Source organism: Sceloporus occidentalis, unplaced genomic scaffold (assembly GCF_023333645.1).
Source record: "Sceloporus occidentalis isolate IW3139 unplaced genomic scaffold, rSceOcc1.0.p SCAF_1, whole genome shotgun sequence".
In the NCBI taxonomy this organism is placed as follows: Eukaryota; Metazoa; Chordata; class Lepidosauria; order Squamata; family Phrynosomatidae; genus Sceloporus; species Sceloporus occidentalis.
Genome location: NW_028316981.1, coordinates 875,797 through 892,200, shown reverse-complemented (window position 1 = coordinate 892,200; position 16,404 = coordinate 875,797). Strand labels below are relative to the sequence as shown.

General features: G+C 45.0%; 1 protein-coding gene across 1 annotated transcript; it reads right to left on the bottom strand.

Annotated features, from left to right (window-relative positions):
• Positions 1-1,271: 1,271 nt before the first annotated feature.
• LOC149320307 (uncharacterized) lies at positions 1,272-7,330 on the bottom strand. The gene is made up of 3 exons (XM_089501942.1): positions 7,285-7,330; positions 4,425-4,540; positions 1,272-3,225 (listed from the first exon to the last, which is right to left on the bottom strand). The coding sequence occupies exon 3, from the start codon at positions 3,008-3,010 to the stop codon at positions 1,871-1,873; it is 1,140 nt and encodes a 379-aa protein (XP_089358068.1). The 5' UTR covers positions 3,011-3,225; positions 4,425-4,540; positions 7,285-7,330; the 3' UTR covers positions 1,272-1,870.
• Between the last annotated feature and the right edge of the window lie 9,074 nt (positions 7,331-16,404).

The window sequence follows — 16,404 nt, the reverse complement described above, 5'->3', positions numbered from 1 at the left end:
TATGTCCTTATTTTGGGGGTGGAGGAGCGTCTCTCTCTTTTCATCCACATTCTTTCTGCCTCCGGCACGAAATTTTCTAATCAAGAAGTCATGCTCAGGAAGACATTGACCATTAACTGAGGTATATATACTTTTTCCCTTCTTTAAAACCGACACAGATTAAAACACAGACATAAGGTTATTACTGAAATATAACTACACAACTGACAGTATTAGGAATAATGCAAAACGAGTCCATTATACATCCAAGGAACAAAAAAAGTCCAACTCTTTGCATATAAAGTCAGTTCGGTATAGCTTGTTGGAAGAAATAATGTTCATCCAGAGAGAGAATAACAACAAGGAGGAACTCAGTTGAAATCTGCTAGAGTGCAGTTTAAGAGCCTGGGGGCAAGCACCAAAAAGGCCCTGTCCCATGTTTCTACCAGACGTGAGACGGTGGAACAGAAAGAAGATCTGAAAACACGGGAAGCACTTTGAACATCGGAGGTGTTGTAACAAGAGCACTGTGTGCTTGTGGCAACTCAGTTCGGTCCATACTTTGGCTGTGGATTACCAATACTCAAATGAAATTTCCTGAGTATTTTTAGGCCTGTGATTTCTCAAAAATGGGGCATACCACACTAAATGTCTATGCGCCTCTTGACATTAATGAGAGTCCGCTACAATGGAAAGTTTAAACCTAGCCATGTCTACAAGGCAACAAAACCCATGCAATATTTCATAGAATCATAGAGTGGAAGGAGACCCCAAGGGCCATCCAGTCCAGCCCCATTCTGCCATGCAGGAACTCACAATCATTGCGGAAGTGAAATCTCAAATTTTTACGTTCATGTACACTTTGGTTCAGTCTTTGTTCCTCACACTGAGCAAGGTCAAAATTCCAGATTAGTCCATTTAGTTGCTTTTGGACCATCGGTGGAGCGACTATTTCAGGGATGGACATTATTTACAATTGTCCCATGCCCGTCATTGAAGTTCATTCATAAGGTTCACTCGTAATATAGAGTCATCGATGCAATCCTTACTTAGAATATACAGTCACAGATGCAATCCTTACTAAAAATATCAGGTAATATTTGAGAGGTAAAATACATTTTTAAAAAGATTTTTCTACCACTGAAATCTGTCCTTTCTTAACAAATCTTCAGAGCCCATAATGAAACCTGCTGGGAGTCATCGTACTCCTAACATTTTTTATGAACAGCTTCTGTTTCTTGAAAGCTCTTATCAATATTTCATACATGATGATATTATTGATTGAGTCCCTCTTATCCAGAAATCCAAAACATATTTAATGGGCAGCTGAGACAGTGGCAGCATTGCTTTCTGATAGTTCAAAATACACAATGTTTCATGCACAAAATGATTAAAAACATAATGTATAAAATTGCCTTCAAGCTATGTGTATAAAGTATACGTGAAACATAAAGGAATTTCGTGTTTAGACCTGGGTCTCATCTCCAAGAGAGTTCGTTATAGATTTATATGAAAATAGTTCAAAATCTGGAAAAACATTTTTTAAAATATAACTGGTCCCAAGCATTTTGAATAAGGAAGACTCAACCTGTACCACATCCCATATTTTGGATTATGCCCCACTATATGAGTTTGCTGTTGTTTTTGTGTGCCTTCAACTCATTTCTAATTTATGGCAACCCTAAGGTGAACCTATTGTGGGATATATGTTGCAAGATTTCTTCAGAGGTTTGCCAATGCCTTCATATTGTACTATTACTGGAGCAATTTCAATATTCCGTTCATTTATAAAGTTTTATGCCATTGTAGCTTCTTTTGGTGCACAGTCCAACTGCTATCAATACCAAAGCACTTTCTACATTGTGTCCACTTTTATGTTGTTGTTTTTATGTTATGTATCTTCGTTGACAGAATCTAGATGCTTTTCCCATACGGCGTGACCCGTGTGAATCCGTTCATGTTTTGTACATGCGCCACGACGACTGAAAGTCTTGCCACATTCCACGCATTTGTAAGGTTTCTCCCCGGTGTGAATTCTTTTATGGATAGTACATGCGCCACACTGACTGAAGCTCTTTCCACATTCTGTGCATTTATACGGTTTCTCTCCCGTGTGGGTTCTCCGATGTCTGACGCAGGTCCCACTATCGCTGAAGCTCCTTCCGCAGTCTTCGCAGGTATAGGGCTTCTCCCCTGTGTGCCTTCTTTGATGGGACGTGAGAGTCCCACTCCTGTTGAAGCTCTTTCCGCACTCCACACACTTGTATGGCTTCTCTCCCGTGTGTGTTCGTTCATGTAAAGCAAGAGAATTGCTGCTAATGAAGGTCTTCCCACATTCCATGCATTTGTAGGGCTTCTCCCCTGTGTGAATTCTTTGATGTTTAGCACATGCACCGCTATCGCTGAACATCTTGCCACATACCAAGCATTTATACGGTTTCTCACCTGTGTGGGTTCTTTTATGGGAAGTAAGGTGACTGCTTACACGGAACCGCTTTCCACAATCGGTACATTGATATGGTTTCTCCCCTGTGTGGATTCTTTCATGCAAACTTAAAGCACTGCTTACGGCAAAGCGCTTGCCACATTCTAAGCATTTGTACGGCTTCTCCCCTGTGTGGATCCTCTCATGGATAGTCAGCTTGCTGCCTTCGCTGAAGCACCTTCCACATTCCATACATTTATAGGGCCTTTCCCCCGTGTGGGTTCTCTCGTGTAAAGTAAGAGCGCTGCTCATGGTGAAACCCTTCCCACATTCTATGCATTCGTAAGGTCTCTCCCCCGTGTGGGTTCTCTCATGTAAAATAAGAGCACTGGTGCTGATGAAGCTCTTTCCACATTCCATGCATTTGTAGGGTTTTTCCGCTATCTGTATTTTTTGATGTGGAGCACATGCTGCACCATTTATCTTCCCACATTCCACCCATTTACATGGTTTATCTCCTGCATGGGTTCGTTGGTGTTCAGCACATGCACCCTGATCATGGAAGCACTTTCCACATTCCATGCATTGGTACAGTTTGTCCTCCATGGGAATATATCTAAAAGCAGATTCTTCTTTTCCTTTGTAATTTGGCTGCCAAGTCCCTATATCAGCCTCATGGGATGCAAAGGATTTCTTTTTTCTTATTATTGGAATGGATTTCCTTTGGTGTTTTCAGATCCCTTTGGGTTTCAACATTTTCTGTTTCCACAATTTGCTGGCTTGTCTCCTGCCACAGGTTGCTCTACAAAATTCTCCTTTTCCTGGTTGGGAAAGAAAAAAATCAGAATAAAATAAAATCAGAGATGAAACCCAGCTACCTTTTTACCTCTGTTGTTGCTGTTGTTGTGTGCCTTCAAGACATTTCCAACTTACAGTGACTCTAGGCCATCAAGATTTAAAATAACTTGGGCAAAGTCAGTAACAATATCATGGGGGTTTCTTGGCAAGATTTGTTCAGAGGTTTGCCATTGCCTTTTTCTACAAATGCCAAAGGAAGTGCTTTCTCTAGGACTCTCTAAGTCCTCCAGTGTGACTCTATGGTTAACTTCTGGCAGAGTCATATGGGAGGACCTAGAGATTCCTAGGGAGAACATAGAAATTAAATCTGTGAATAACCAAAGGATGGGGGACACTTGGCTGAACGAGACTACGTGTAAAAGGGTTATGGGAGTCCAAGTAGACCACAAATTGAGCATGAGTCAACAGTGCGATGCGGCAGCTAAAAAGGCCAACACAATTTCAGGCTGCATCAATAGAAATATAGTGTTTAGATCAAGGGAAGTAATAGTGCCACTCTATTCTGCCTTGGTCAGGCCTCACCTAGAATATTGTGTCCAGTTCTGGGCACCACAATTTAAAAAGGATGTTGAAAAACTGGAGCGTGTCCAAAGGAAGGCGACTAAAATGGTGAAGGGAAAGCATGCCCTATAAAGATGGACTTAGGGAGCTGGGGATGTTTAGCCTGGAGAAGAGACGGTTAAGAGGTGATATGATAGCCCTGTTTAATTTGAAGGGATGTCATGTTGAGGAGGGAGCAAGCTTGTTTTCTGCTTCTCCAGAGACTACGTGTTTTTGTTATTTGTGTTTTTTCCCATATTCACGGGGGTCTTGTGCCCCTAACCCCAGGTAATATGGAGGGACAAGTGTATATTATTCTACCATTACAGTTACCACTAGAGGAGCATTGATACTGTAGAAATAAGGCAGTTTAACACCACTGTAACTGCCATGGCGTCATCTACAGAACCCTGGAATTTGTAGTTTGGTGAGGCACTAGTCCTCTTGGGCAGAGAAGGCTAAACAGTTTGTAAAAATACAAATCCCAGGATTCCACAGGATGGAGCGACACCACCGAAAAGGGTGTCAAACTGCATTATTACTACAGGGTGATGCACCCCAGAAAATGAGATAACCCTATTAAAATTATTAGTAGGTGTAACCAGAAAGTAATGCACCATACCTTTTTTGTTGGGTCTCTTGACCTTTTGCATCTTGAGAAGGGGACAAATATAGATTTTCAGACCCCAGCTCTTTCCTCTCCACCCCAAAGAATCGAGGATCCTGATTTCGCAGCGCCTGCAAGGGAGAAAAAGCCGGGTGAATTGTTAGAGTTATGTTGTTAATTGCACCAAGTTGGATTTGACTTGGAAAGAGGGATGTCTTAGATCCCTGGTCCTGACCTAGGTTTGAAGATGTGTCAACCAGTCCTGATGGGGTTATACTCCCCTGAAAGACTGCGTTTGCAACTTTGGGGTGCTTCTGGATCTGTCACGCCAAATGACTACTCAGATGATGTTAATACTAATAATAAAAACAATGTTACAATTATAATTTATAATAATTTATAATAATTATAATTATATTATAATATTATAATATTTATTATTTAATAATAAATATTTATTATATTTATTATTAATATTATTAATTCCTTTCCCGCCTCAAGGCAGGTACATTGTGTTAAAATACAAAACACAATTTAGAAAAAACACCAACCCACAGTTAAAATACAATACTATAAAATCATTACACTACACACATAAGTGTTCATATACAACTTCATTATCATGATTTAAAATGGAGTGGGTAATAGCATTCCCATAGTTCAAACAACTTTTATCTCAAACAGCTGCTGGACGTGGAGGGAGTGGTACAGTCCTCCCTGTCCTCTATTCCAATTTCCTTTGGAAATCTGGTAAGATATAGGACTCTTTATACAGGACATGTCACCTGTATCTGAAACGCTTGGGATTAGAAGTGGTTTGGATTACGGAATTTTTCAGATTTTGGAATATTTGCACAGACGTGAGATATTTTGGAGAAGGGACCCAACTCTAAACATGGGATTAAAACCATAGAGTTGGAAGGGATGCCAAGGGCCATCCAATCCGACCCCCTTCTGCATGCAGGAACTCTCAATCAAATCATCCCTAACAGACGGCCACCCAAAGAAGGAGACTCCACCACAATCTCCATTGAAGGAGTGTGTCCCACTGTTGAACAGCTTTTGCTGTCAGGAAGTTCCTCCTAATTTTAAGGTGGAATAGCTTTTCCTACAGTTTCAGTCCATTGTTCTGTGTCCTAGGAGTTTATCACACAGGATGGAAGTGTATAAATCTTGTGGATAAACGGGGATTAAATCTGGGAATGTCCCGCAAAAGCAGGATTGTGTTTTTTTTAAAATAAATGTTATTTCTTACCAAAAAAAAAAAAAGGCAGAAAGCAATAAGAAATACAAACAAAACCAAGCTAAAAATACAAATCCTTAAAAACCAACTTCAAAGATTCAAGGCCACATGGGATATAGAAGGACAACATTACATTAAAACAGGGATGGACTCAGAACACAGAGATAACTTCTTGCACCAGTTCGGTCATCAAAAGGGAATCATATTACAAAGGAAGGCCCACTTCTGCTCCAATGTTATTGAGGTAAGATATAAGTGGGGACCATCGTTCTTCAAAAGGCAGAGGAAGATTCCACCTTCTAGATTGATCAGTGAGCTTTCCCATAAACCAAACATTCCAAAATCGAGACCAACAATCGAAGCAGGATTGTTTTTCGATAACGTCATGCGACAACACCATTATCCCAGACTTAACCTGTAAATTAAAGTGAGCGATTTGGCTGCTTTTGGTCACTTCTTATTTTGGGGAAAATCCTGAAAGTAAAAAGCGGTGCATTTTGGTCACTTTATTCATGGGTTAACTCCGGGATAATGGTGATGTCCTGGTCGTCTGAAAACAATCCACCTTTTGTGGGATATCCATGGGATTTGGGTACTTTGCCTCCCATGTGATAAACTCCCTAGTCTCTGCAGCAGCAGAAAACAAGCTTGCTCCCTCCTCAATATGCCATCCCTTCAAATATTTGAACAGGGCTATCATATCACCTCTTAATCTTCTCTTCTCCAGGCTAAACATCCCCAGCTCCCCTGAGTCGTTCCTCACAGAACATGGTTTCCAGACCTTTCACCATTTTAGTCGCCCTCCTTTGGACACGCTCCAGTTTCTCAATGTCCTTTTTGAATTGTGGCACCTAGAACTGGACACAATATTCCAGGTGAGGCCTGACCAGAGCAGAATATAGTGGCACTATTACTTCCCTGGATCTAGATACGATACTTCTATTGATGCAGCCTAAAATCGCATTGGCCTTGTTAGCTGCTGCATTGCACTGTTGACTCATGTTCAACTTGGGGTCTACTTGGACTCCCAGATCCCTTTCACATGTAGTTTCATTCAGCCAGGTGTCCCCCATCCTATATCTGTGCTTTTCGTTTTTCCGCCCTAAGTGCAGTACCTTACATTTCTCCCTGTTGAATTTCATTTTGTTAGCTATGGCCCAGCTTTCTAGTCTATTCAGGTCATTTTGAATTTTGATCCTGTCCTCTGGGGTATTAGCTATTCCTCCTAATTTGGTGTCATCTGCAAATTTGCCAAGTATGCCCTCTATTCCTTCACCCAAGTCACTGATAAAGATGTTGAATAGCCCTGGACCCAGGACAGAGCCCTGTGGGACCCCACTGGTCACTTCTCCCCAGGATGAAGAAGAGGAGCCATGGCTGAGCACCCTTCAATAACATGGTCATTCTAGGGGGGGACAAGGTGGGCTTTGGGGGGGTTGCAGATGGGGAGGATCTTTTGCTCCCCCATTTCCATGACCCCCCTCCCCTTGGAACAAACCAGACCCAGTCTTCCCCTTTCCTGCCCCCTCGATCCTTCTTCTCCTCCGCCCCCCTTTCCCTTTCCCTTTCCCTTTCCCTTTCCTCCTGGGGGCGCAGTCTCCTTTCTCTCCCCCAACCTTGCCCCCTTTTTACCTTCTAGTCCTCCGGATTCCCCCTCCTTTCTTCTACTCCCTCCAGTTTCCCCCACTTTTGGCCTCTCTAGGAAGCTCAACAATCTCTATGACTCCTTGGAGGACCTCTTCTTCCTCTGCCCCATTTCTGCCTCTCTAGGAAGCTGAGCTGTCCTCTATGGTATGGAGACTCTCTCCTCCTCTCTCCCTCTCCCCTATTTCCGTCCACTCTAGGCAATTGAGCCGAGCTCTATTGCCCCTTGGAGGACTGAATGGAGAAGGAGATGCTCTCTCTCACCATCTCCTTCTCCCTCTTCTCCATTTCCAGCCCCTCTAGGAAGGGGATTGTTGCTCTCTAATGCTCTTTGGTGGACAGAGGAGAAAAGTCCTCCTTTTCTTTCCTCAAAAGGAAGCCTTATTCATCCAGATGGTCATCGTCATCATCATCATCATCATCATCATCATCATCATCATCATCATCTCAACCCCAAAATCCTAAAAATTGTGACTCAAGGCAGCTAAGCTGTGGAACTGACTGCCAGCAGATGGAGCCAAGTCACACTCCAAGGGATTTTGGGGTGTGCATTTATTTAGGTTATGATAGACGTAGAATCATAGAATTGGAAGAGACCCCAAGAAAGGCCATCCAGTCCAACCCCCTTCTGCCATGTAGGAACTCTCAATCAAAGCATCCCCTGTGACAGATGGACGCCCAGCCTCTGTTTGAAGAACTCCAAAGAAGGAGACTCCATCATCCTCCATTCAGGGAGTGTGTTCCACTGTCAAACAGCCCTTACTGTCAGGAAATTCCTCCTAATGTTGAGGTGGAATCCCATTTCCTGGAGCTTCCATCCATTGCTCCCGGTCCTAGTCTCTGGAGCAGCAGAAAACAAGCTTGCTCCCTCCTCAATATGACATCCCTTCAAATATTTAAACAGGGCTATCATATCACCTCTTGATCTTCTCTTCTCCAGGCTAAACATCCCCAGCTCCCTGAGACGTTCCTTATAGGACATGGTTTCCAGACCCTTCACCATTTGTATAATGTGCATTTCAGTTGACACCATAAAGGTATCCCTGTTTTGTGGATTTGGGATTATACTGCATTTTGCTATATGCTAGGGTTGCCATAAACCAGGACCGCCAAACCAGGACAAATGTAGGACAAATGTAGGACAACATTTTCAAATGTCGGACACGTTTTTTACAAAAATGGAGGACACGCGAAAAAATTTGATGATTTTTTAAAAATGTTAATCTAAATGCATGTTTCTAAGGCAGGGGTAGGCAACCTTTTTGAGCCGGGGGCCGGGTTGCTGTCCCTCAGGCGACTGGGGGGCCGAAGCCGGGGGTGGAGCTTCAACCCTCTGGGGCGGGGCCACATGCCGGGGGTGGAGCTTCCACCCTCTGGGGCGGGGCCGCGTGCCGGGGTTGGAGCTTCCACCCTCCAGGGGCGGGGCCACATGCCGGGGCGGAGCTTCCACCCTCCGGGGGCCAGGCTTCCCCATCTTTGCTGGCCCCTGACGGGGCCCCAGGCCCCGTCAGAGACCAGCAAAAAAGCTGGTGGGGGCCGCCACCGCTGGAGGCCCCCAGCAACGGCACCGGGCCTCCCAGAGGCCCCCTGCCGCCATTGGAGCCCTCATGGAGGGCCCCAGGGATGGCAAAGGGCCCCCCAGAGGCCCCCTGCCTCCCTCAGAGCCCTCCTGGAGGGCCCCAGAGACGGCAGCGGGCCTCCTAGAGGCCCGCTGCCGCGGCCGCCACGGCCGCCCATCACGGCTTTTCGCAGCTCTGGGCACCGCCATTTTGGGCGAAAAAATGGCGGCGCCCATAGCAGCCTCTGGGGCTATGAGCGCCGCCATTTTTTCGCCCAAAATGGCGGCGAAATCTCGCGCGACCTCACAGGAGGTTGCGCGAGACTTTGTCACCATTTTGCCGCCCAAAATGGCGGCGCCCAGAGCGGCGAAAAGCCGCGATGGGCGGCTGCCACAGCGGCGGCAGCAGCGGCAACAGCAGCCAGGGGCCAGGTGGCAGGCCTCCGCGGGCCGCATCTGGCCCGTGGGCCGGAGGTTGCCAACCACTGTTCTAAGGCATGATCAAAATGGAGGACATTTTGGCATTATTCCTAGACAAAAAAATAAAAATCAAGACAGGGGTGTATGTATTTAATAATAAAAATAATGAAACAATAAATAAAAAACAAGACAGGGGTGTATATATTTAATAATAAAAATAATGAAACAATAAATAAAAAACAAGACGGGTGTATATATTTAATAATAAAAATAATGGGGGGGAATAAAAAGCAATAATAAAAATTAATAAAATAAAAAACAAAAAATAATAAAAATTAACAAAATAAAAAAATAAGTATTTTATATTTTTTAAAAATAATTTAAAAACCCCAAAAAACCAAGGCAGACCTAATGGCCACTGACTCAGCTTTCCTCCTCCTCCTCCTCCTCCTCCTCCTCCTCCTCTGCCCCAATTCTGCCCTTCAAGGCACCCTTCCTCCGGCTCCTTCCTCCTCCTCGGCCTCCTCCTCAGGCTGGCGTGTGCGCGTGCAGAGGGAAGCGGGGCAGGCGCACATGCTGCCACTGGCCCCTGCTGAGGTCTGAGCGGGGCGCGCCGAGGAGCCCGTCCCCTTTGGCCAGCTGGCCATTGGCTGGCTGGCCAAAGCAGGGGACAAGCTCCTGCTTTAGAGCCCCCTTCGCGCGCGGGCAGGAAAGCCCTGGCGCGGGAGGCGCGGCGGCGGCAGTGGCGCTGCTGCCACCAAGGAGAAGGAGGAAGGCGGAGCTGGAGGAGGAGGTGGGTTGGCGCTGCCCATGGTCCCACCACTCCAGGAAAAGCAGGAGGAGGTGGGTTGGCGCCGCGACCAGCTGCATTAGCGGCAGTGGCAATGGCCGCAGGAGCGGGCCTCGAACCGGGACCAATGCATGTCTGGGGCCGAACCAGGCCAGGACCGCATGGGGCCCCCAAAAGTGGGATTTTCCCAGCGGCCACCGGGATATGGCATCCCTATATATGGCTTTCCCTGGCTATATTTCCCAGGAGGCAGGGTCAGGCTGAAACCATCCCCTTCCAAATGCTGCAGCCTATCATCTAGAAAGGAAACTGGGAGGGAGAAGAAAAACACTGGATACAATGGAGAGAGGAGTCCCAGCTGAGCTGGACTATGGAATTTACTACCAGAAGATGGTAAAATTCAAAGACATAGCCATATTAGTCTGTAGAATCCGTACATAGAGAGATCTTGTAGCACCTTTGTGGCTCACTGGAAGAAATAAATTGGCAGCATGAGCTTTCGTAGGCGTCAGTCTACCTCCTCAGGTGCATTTGGTGGAGTGGAAGCCAGGCACAGACATATACATGCCCTTGGTATGTGAAGGTGTCTATTCAAAGTACAAATCCTTTGTGAATGGAAATGAAGTTGCAGGTCCAGTTTGACCCAGTTATCTTTATTCCCTTCCACTTTTTAAAACAAATATATCTGTTATAAATTATATATACTGCATTTAAGCTAATCTGTATGCACATTTTATGTGTGTGTTGTGTGTGTGTATGGGTATAGATATACGTACAGATTAGCCTAAACCCATTTAAAAAAAACCTCAAAAAACAAGTTTTTTCTTGTTTAAATCAGTTTTTTTAAAGTGTGTGTATTTAATATGCATACAGATCAGCAAACACAGATTTTTAAAAAATCAAGGTTTTTCTTGTTCAAACCACTTTTCAAAAACATTATATATATTATAAATTGTATATACTGCGTTTAAGCTGATCTCTATGCATATCAGGGAAGGTTGTTTTCCATCAAGTCTGAAATTGGCAATGGTAAAACCCATTCTAAAGAAACCTTCCCTTGATCCCCTGGACAAAAACAATTATTGGCCAGTATCTCTTCTTCCCCTTTTCGGTAAGGTGATTGAGAGGGCAGTTGCAAACCAGCTCCAAGCAGTCTTGGATGACACCGATTATCTCAATCCATTTCAGACTGGCTTCAGGTCGGGATACGGAGTGGAGACTGCCCTGGTCGCCTTGGTTGATGATCTCTGTCTCTGCATCGACAGGGGAAGTGTGGCCCTGTTGGTGCTCTTGGACATCTCAGCGGCCTTTGAGACCATCGACCATGGTATCCTTCCGGAGTGCCTGAGAGAGTTGGGAATTGGAGGCACTGCTTTGCAGTGGTTCCGGTCCTATCTCTTGGGAAGGTTCCAGAAGGTGTCGCTTGGCAAAAACCCTTCTCTGCCAGCAGGCCTACCCAGACTGAAAATTTCCCAGAAACAATCGAACCTTTTCCACACCTCTTTCATCGCAGATTGTGCAATAATTGTGATGTGTTGTTATATATTTTAACTGTGTCCTACTATGTAATTTTAAATTTGTGTGGGTGGGTAAGTCGGGTTTTTGTGGGTTTAAATGTTTGATTTTTATGTACTATATAATGTTGTTACCCACCTTGATCCCCAAAACGGAATGAAATATTTCATTCATCCAAAAACACCTGGAAGACTAGAATTTGGGAATCGTTGGTGGAAGGGATAAGCTATTTTTGGAGTATTTGCTGTAGAAACTATTGCTCAACCGACTTCCTATATATAACCATGATATTTAAACCATCCTGCTGTTAAAATGGAGTCATGGAAACAGCCTGTATTGTTCAAGTTAAACTTTGTGAAATAATAATAATAATAAAAAAATATTATTTGAAACACAAAAAAACTGTGTCTATAAAACATAAATAACATCAAAGATAGAAGAAAAACTATCAATAAAAATCTACAAAGACGGGGGGGACAAAGAAAAAAAGTACAAATAACCATGACTCCCTTCCCCAAGTGCTTAGTTATACTTGAAATTATACATTAACTTCCTACTAAAGCTAATATACATTTCCTTCTGTGGGTAAACAAATTTTAATTCTTATTCAAACCTCATAGTTGAAAGACAATCCCTATTTTTGTTTAACAAAGTTAATAAACAGTTCCCGTTTTTCCCCTCTTGATTAACATTGTTAAATTAATGTAATTAAACAGTCTTTTTGCATTGGTATTGCCAAGCTGCACCAAAGACACGCTCCAGTCGTTGGCGTGGCCTCCGGACTCTTAGGACGCATGCATCATTTAAACAGCATATCTCCAAAGTGCTCCAAAGCAGCTTTATTTTGGCCTGTCTGTATGGGCCCTTTCTTTTCTTGTGTACACCAACTTATAGGTGGAATTAATTCCCTATTTCAGTGGTTCCCAACCTGTGGGTCACGACCCCTTTGCAAGTCGAACAATAATTGTTGGGGTGCTCTTTTTCCCCCTTTTGAAGACAACACTTGCCCTCCTCCCTCCAAGTGAAGCAGTTGCTGGGTTGATGTCCAGAGGGGCAGGTTTAGCCTGAGGGCTAGGACAGGACTAGGGTCAGAAAAATAACAGTAACTGAAGACGGTGTGAGGGTCCTAAGTGAGAATAACCGGCATTCCCTAGAGAGAGAGCAAAGTGTAACTAAGTACAACAAAGTGAAATAATAACAAGTGAATGTATTAGTTGAACACCTGAAACAAGGTTAAACCCATTTTTCAAATAAAGTGTTATTGTTAATTATTTACAAGTTTGTCTGGGTCTGACATAAATATCCACACTACTAGATAACATCGGAAAGTGGATATTTAAAAAAAAGAAGATAAGCTGTTTTGGTGGCTCTCATCATATAATTTGGTGGCAGCGGTGGGATGACAAAACCCATGACACTGCCAGAATAAAGAAAGAGTTTGGTGACTGGGTCTCACTGTGAAGAGACTCTGATAGCCTTTAGGCCTGAAGGGCTGAGTATAAATACCATAAATAATAATAATAACCAGGTGTTCCTGTACTATTCCTTTACTTATTCTGTCCTCTGCTCCATTATCCTCAGGTTGAGCACCCTTTGCCTTTTCTGAGAAGACTGAGGCAAAGAAGGTGTTGAGAAATTCTGCCTTTTCTCTGTCTTCTGTTAGCATTTTGCCATCTTCTCCACTCAGCGGCCCTACCGTTTCCTTCTTCTTCCTTTTGCTGCGGACATAACCCCAAAAGCCCTTTTTATTGTTCTTAACCTCTCTCGCAAGCCTAAGTTCATTCTGTGCTTTACATTTTCTGACTTTACCTCTACAAGCGCTAGCTATTTGTTTCAATTCCTCTTTGGTGATTGTCCTATTTTTCAATTTCTTATACATCTTCCGTTTCAAACTTAGCTCGGTTGAAAGTTCCTTAGTCATCCATCCTGGTTTCTTGAGACACCTCCCGTTTTTCTTCCTGACTGGAACTATTTGAAATTGTGCCTTCAGTATCTCTCTTTTGAGAAACTCCCATCCGGTCTGAACTCCCTTCCCTTTTAGTATTTCTGACCATGGAATCACCCTCAATACTTCTTTAAGTTTACTGAAATCTGCCCTCCTAAAGTCTAGAATGCGTGTCTAAGTCATCCTTGTTGGTCAGGATCAGATCCAAAATAGCTGACCCCCTTGTTGCCTCTTCCACCTTTTGGACCATGAAATTGTCTTCCAGGCAAGTGAGGAATTTGCTAGACCTTGAGGATTTTGCTGAGTTTGACTTCCAGCAAATATCAGGATAGTTGAAGTCGCCCATCACTACTACATCTCTCTTTTCTGAGTGTGTGGTCATCTGTTCTAGAAAGACATCATCCAGTTCCTCAGTCTGACTTGGAGGTCTGTAGTAGACTCCCACATTAACGTCCTTGTTGTTTCCCTCCCGTATTCAGAAAATAGATCATTTCGAGTGTATCTACCTGACCCTGAAGGCTAGGGACAGTCTAGGGATTCTGTTAGTCTACCATACACTTGATGTGGTTTTCAGTACGGATCAGGAACATCTGTGGGCGGAGGTAAATTATACCTCTGCTCTGTCATGGACAGATCACTTTCTGGTCATGGTGGGACTTTTTGGGCAAGTCGCCTTCCAGCTCCAAGCTGTCTTGGATGAAACCGATTTTCTAGACCCATTTCAAACTGGTTTCAGGGCGGGATTCGGAGTTGAGACCGCCATGGTCGCCTTAGTCGATGATCTCCATCTGGGCATTGAAGAGGAAGTGTGACCCTGCTGGTGCTCTTGGACATCTCGGCGGCAATCGATACCATAGACCATGGTATACTTCTGGAACACGTGAGGGAGTTAGGTATTGGGTGCACTGCACTCCAGTGGTTCCATTCCTACCTCTCAGGCAGATTCCAGATGGTGATGCTGGGGGACAGCTCTTCTTCCAAGACAGAGCTGACATCTGGCTGTCCTTCAGGGCGCCATTCTGTCCCTCTTGCTTTTTAACATTTACATGAAGTCGCTGGGAGAGATCATCTGGAGACATGGGGCGCAGTGTCATCAGTACGCTGATGACACCCAAATGTATTTCTCTATGTCCCTGACTATTGCAGTGACTAGGGATGGCATCTCTCCTCTGGATGCAAGTCTTGGTAATGGGCTGGATGAGGGAAAACAAACTCAGACTGAATCCAGAGAAAACGGAGGTACTCGTGATAGGTAACCCAAGTCCAGGGATGGAGTTTTGGCACCCGTCCTGGATGGGGTTATACTTCCCCTAAAGGACGAGGTTCGCAGTTTGGGAGTACTCCTGGGTCCGTCCTTACAATTGACATCCCAAATAGATGCGACGGCCAAGAGTGCTTGGTATCAGCTTCGGTTGATACGCCAACTGTATCCCTACCTGGACTGAAAGGACCTTGAAGCAGTAGTACTTGCACTGGCAATCTCTCGGTTAGATTTCTGCAATGCGCTCTACTTGGGGCTACCCTTGTACCAAATTTGGAAGCTTCAATTGGTTCAAAATGCAGCAGCCAGATTGGTCACCGGAACATGACCGGCCCTGGATGTACCAGTGACCAGTCTGGCTGCCATATTCTGTACCATTTGTAGCTTCCGGGTGTGGTACAAGGGTTGCCCCATGTAGAGCGCATTGCAGAAATCCAATCGAGAGGTTACCAGAGCGTGTACTACCGTTTCAAGGTCCCTCTGGCCCAGGTATGGGCGCAGGTGGCGGATAAGCCGAAGCTGATAACAGGTGCTCCTGACCGTCGCATCCACCTGAGATGTAAGGTGGAGCGACGAGTCAAGGAGCACCCCCAGACTGCGTACCGAGTCCTTCACGGGAAGCGTGATCCCGTTCAGGACAGGTGGAACCACCACCATCCCCGGGCCAGGAGAACCTATCACGAGCACCTCCGTTTTCTCTGGATTCAGACTGAGTTGGTTTTCCCTCATCCAGCCCATTACTGACTCCAGGCAGGCCACGAGAGGAGAGATGCCATCCTCGGTCACTGCATCAGTCGGAGACATAGAGAAGACTATTTGGGTGTCATCAGCGTACTGATAACCCCGCGCCCCATGTCTCCGGATGATCTCTCCCAGCGGTTTCATGTAAATGTTAAAAAGCATGGGAGACAGAATGGCTCCTTGAGGGACCCCAGATGTAAGGGCCCTCTTGTCGGAGCACATGTCTCCCAGCTGCACCATCTGGAACATCCCAGAGAGGTAGGATCGGAACCACTGGAGCGCTGTGCCCCCGATTCCCACCTCTACCAGGTGCTCCAGAAGGATACCATGGTCTATGGTATCAAAAGCCTCTGAGAAGTCCAAGAGCACCAACAGGGACACGCTTCCCCTGTCGATGTCCAGACGGAGATCATCAACCAAGGCGACCATGGCCGTCTCAACCCCGTAGCCTGCCCGAAAGCCAGTTTGAAATGGGTCCAGATAATCCGTTTCGTCCAAGATCGATTGAAGCTGGATTGCAACCGCCTTCTCGATCACCTTCCCCAAAAATGGCAGTAGCAAGACTGGCCGATAATTGTTATGCATCAGGGGGTTGAGGGAGGGCTTTTTTAACAGCGGTTTTACAGTGGCCAATTTCAAGCTGGATGGAAATTGCCCATCCCTCAGAGATGTATTAATAATCCGGTGTAACATTGAAGTTACCACCGGTCCCCCCTGAGCCGCTAGAAGGTGTTGGTTATTACCTTTAAAGCCCTACATGGCTTGGGCCCAAGTTCCTTGCAGGAGCACTTCTCCTACATAATCTGCCCCGTACTCTTAGAACATCTGGGAAGTTCTTACTAGAATATTATAATACCAGGTTAATGACAACTTCACAT

Excerpts from the sequence above, each read along its gene's own strand:
- LOC149320307 (XM_089501942.1), bottom strand. The coding sequence starts at position 3,010 with ATGGAGGACAAACTGTACCAATGCATGGAATGTGGAAAGTGCTTCCAT.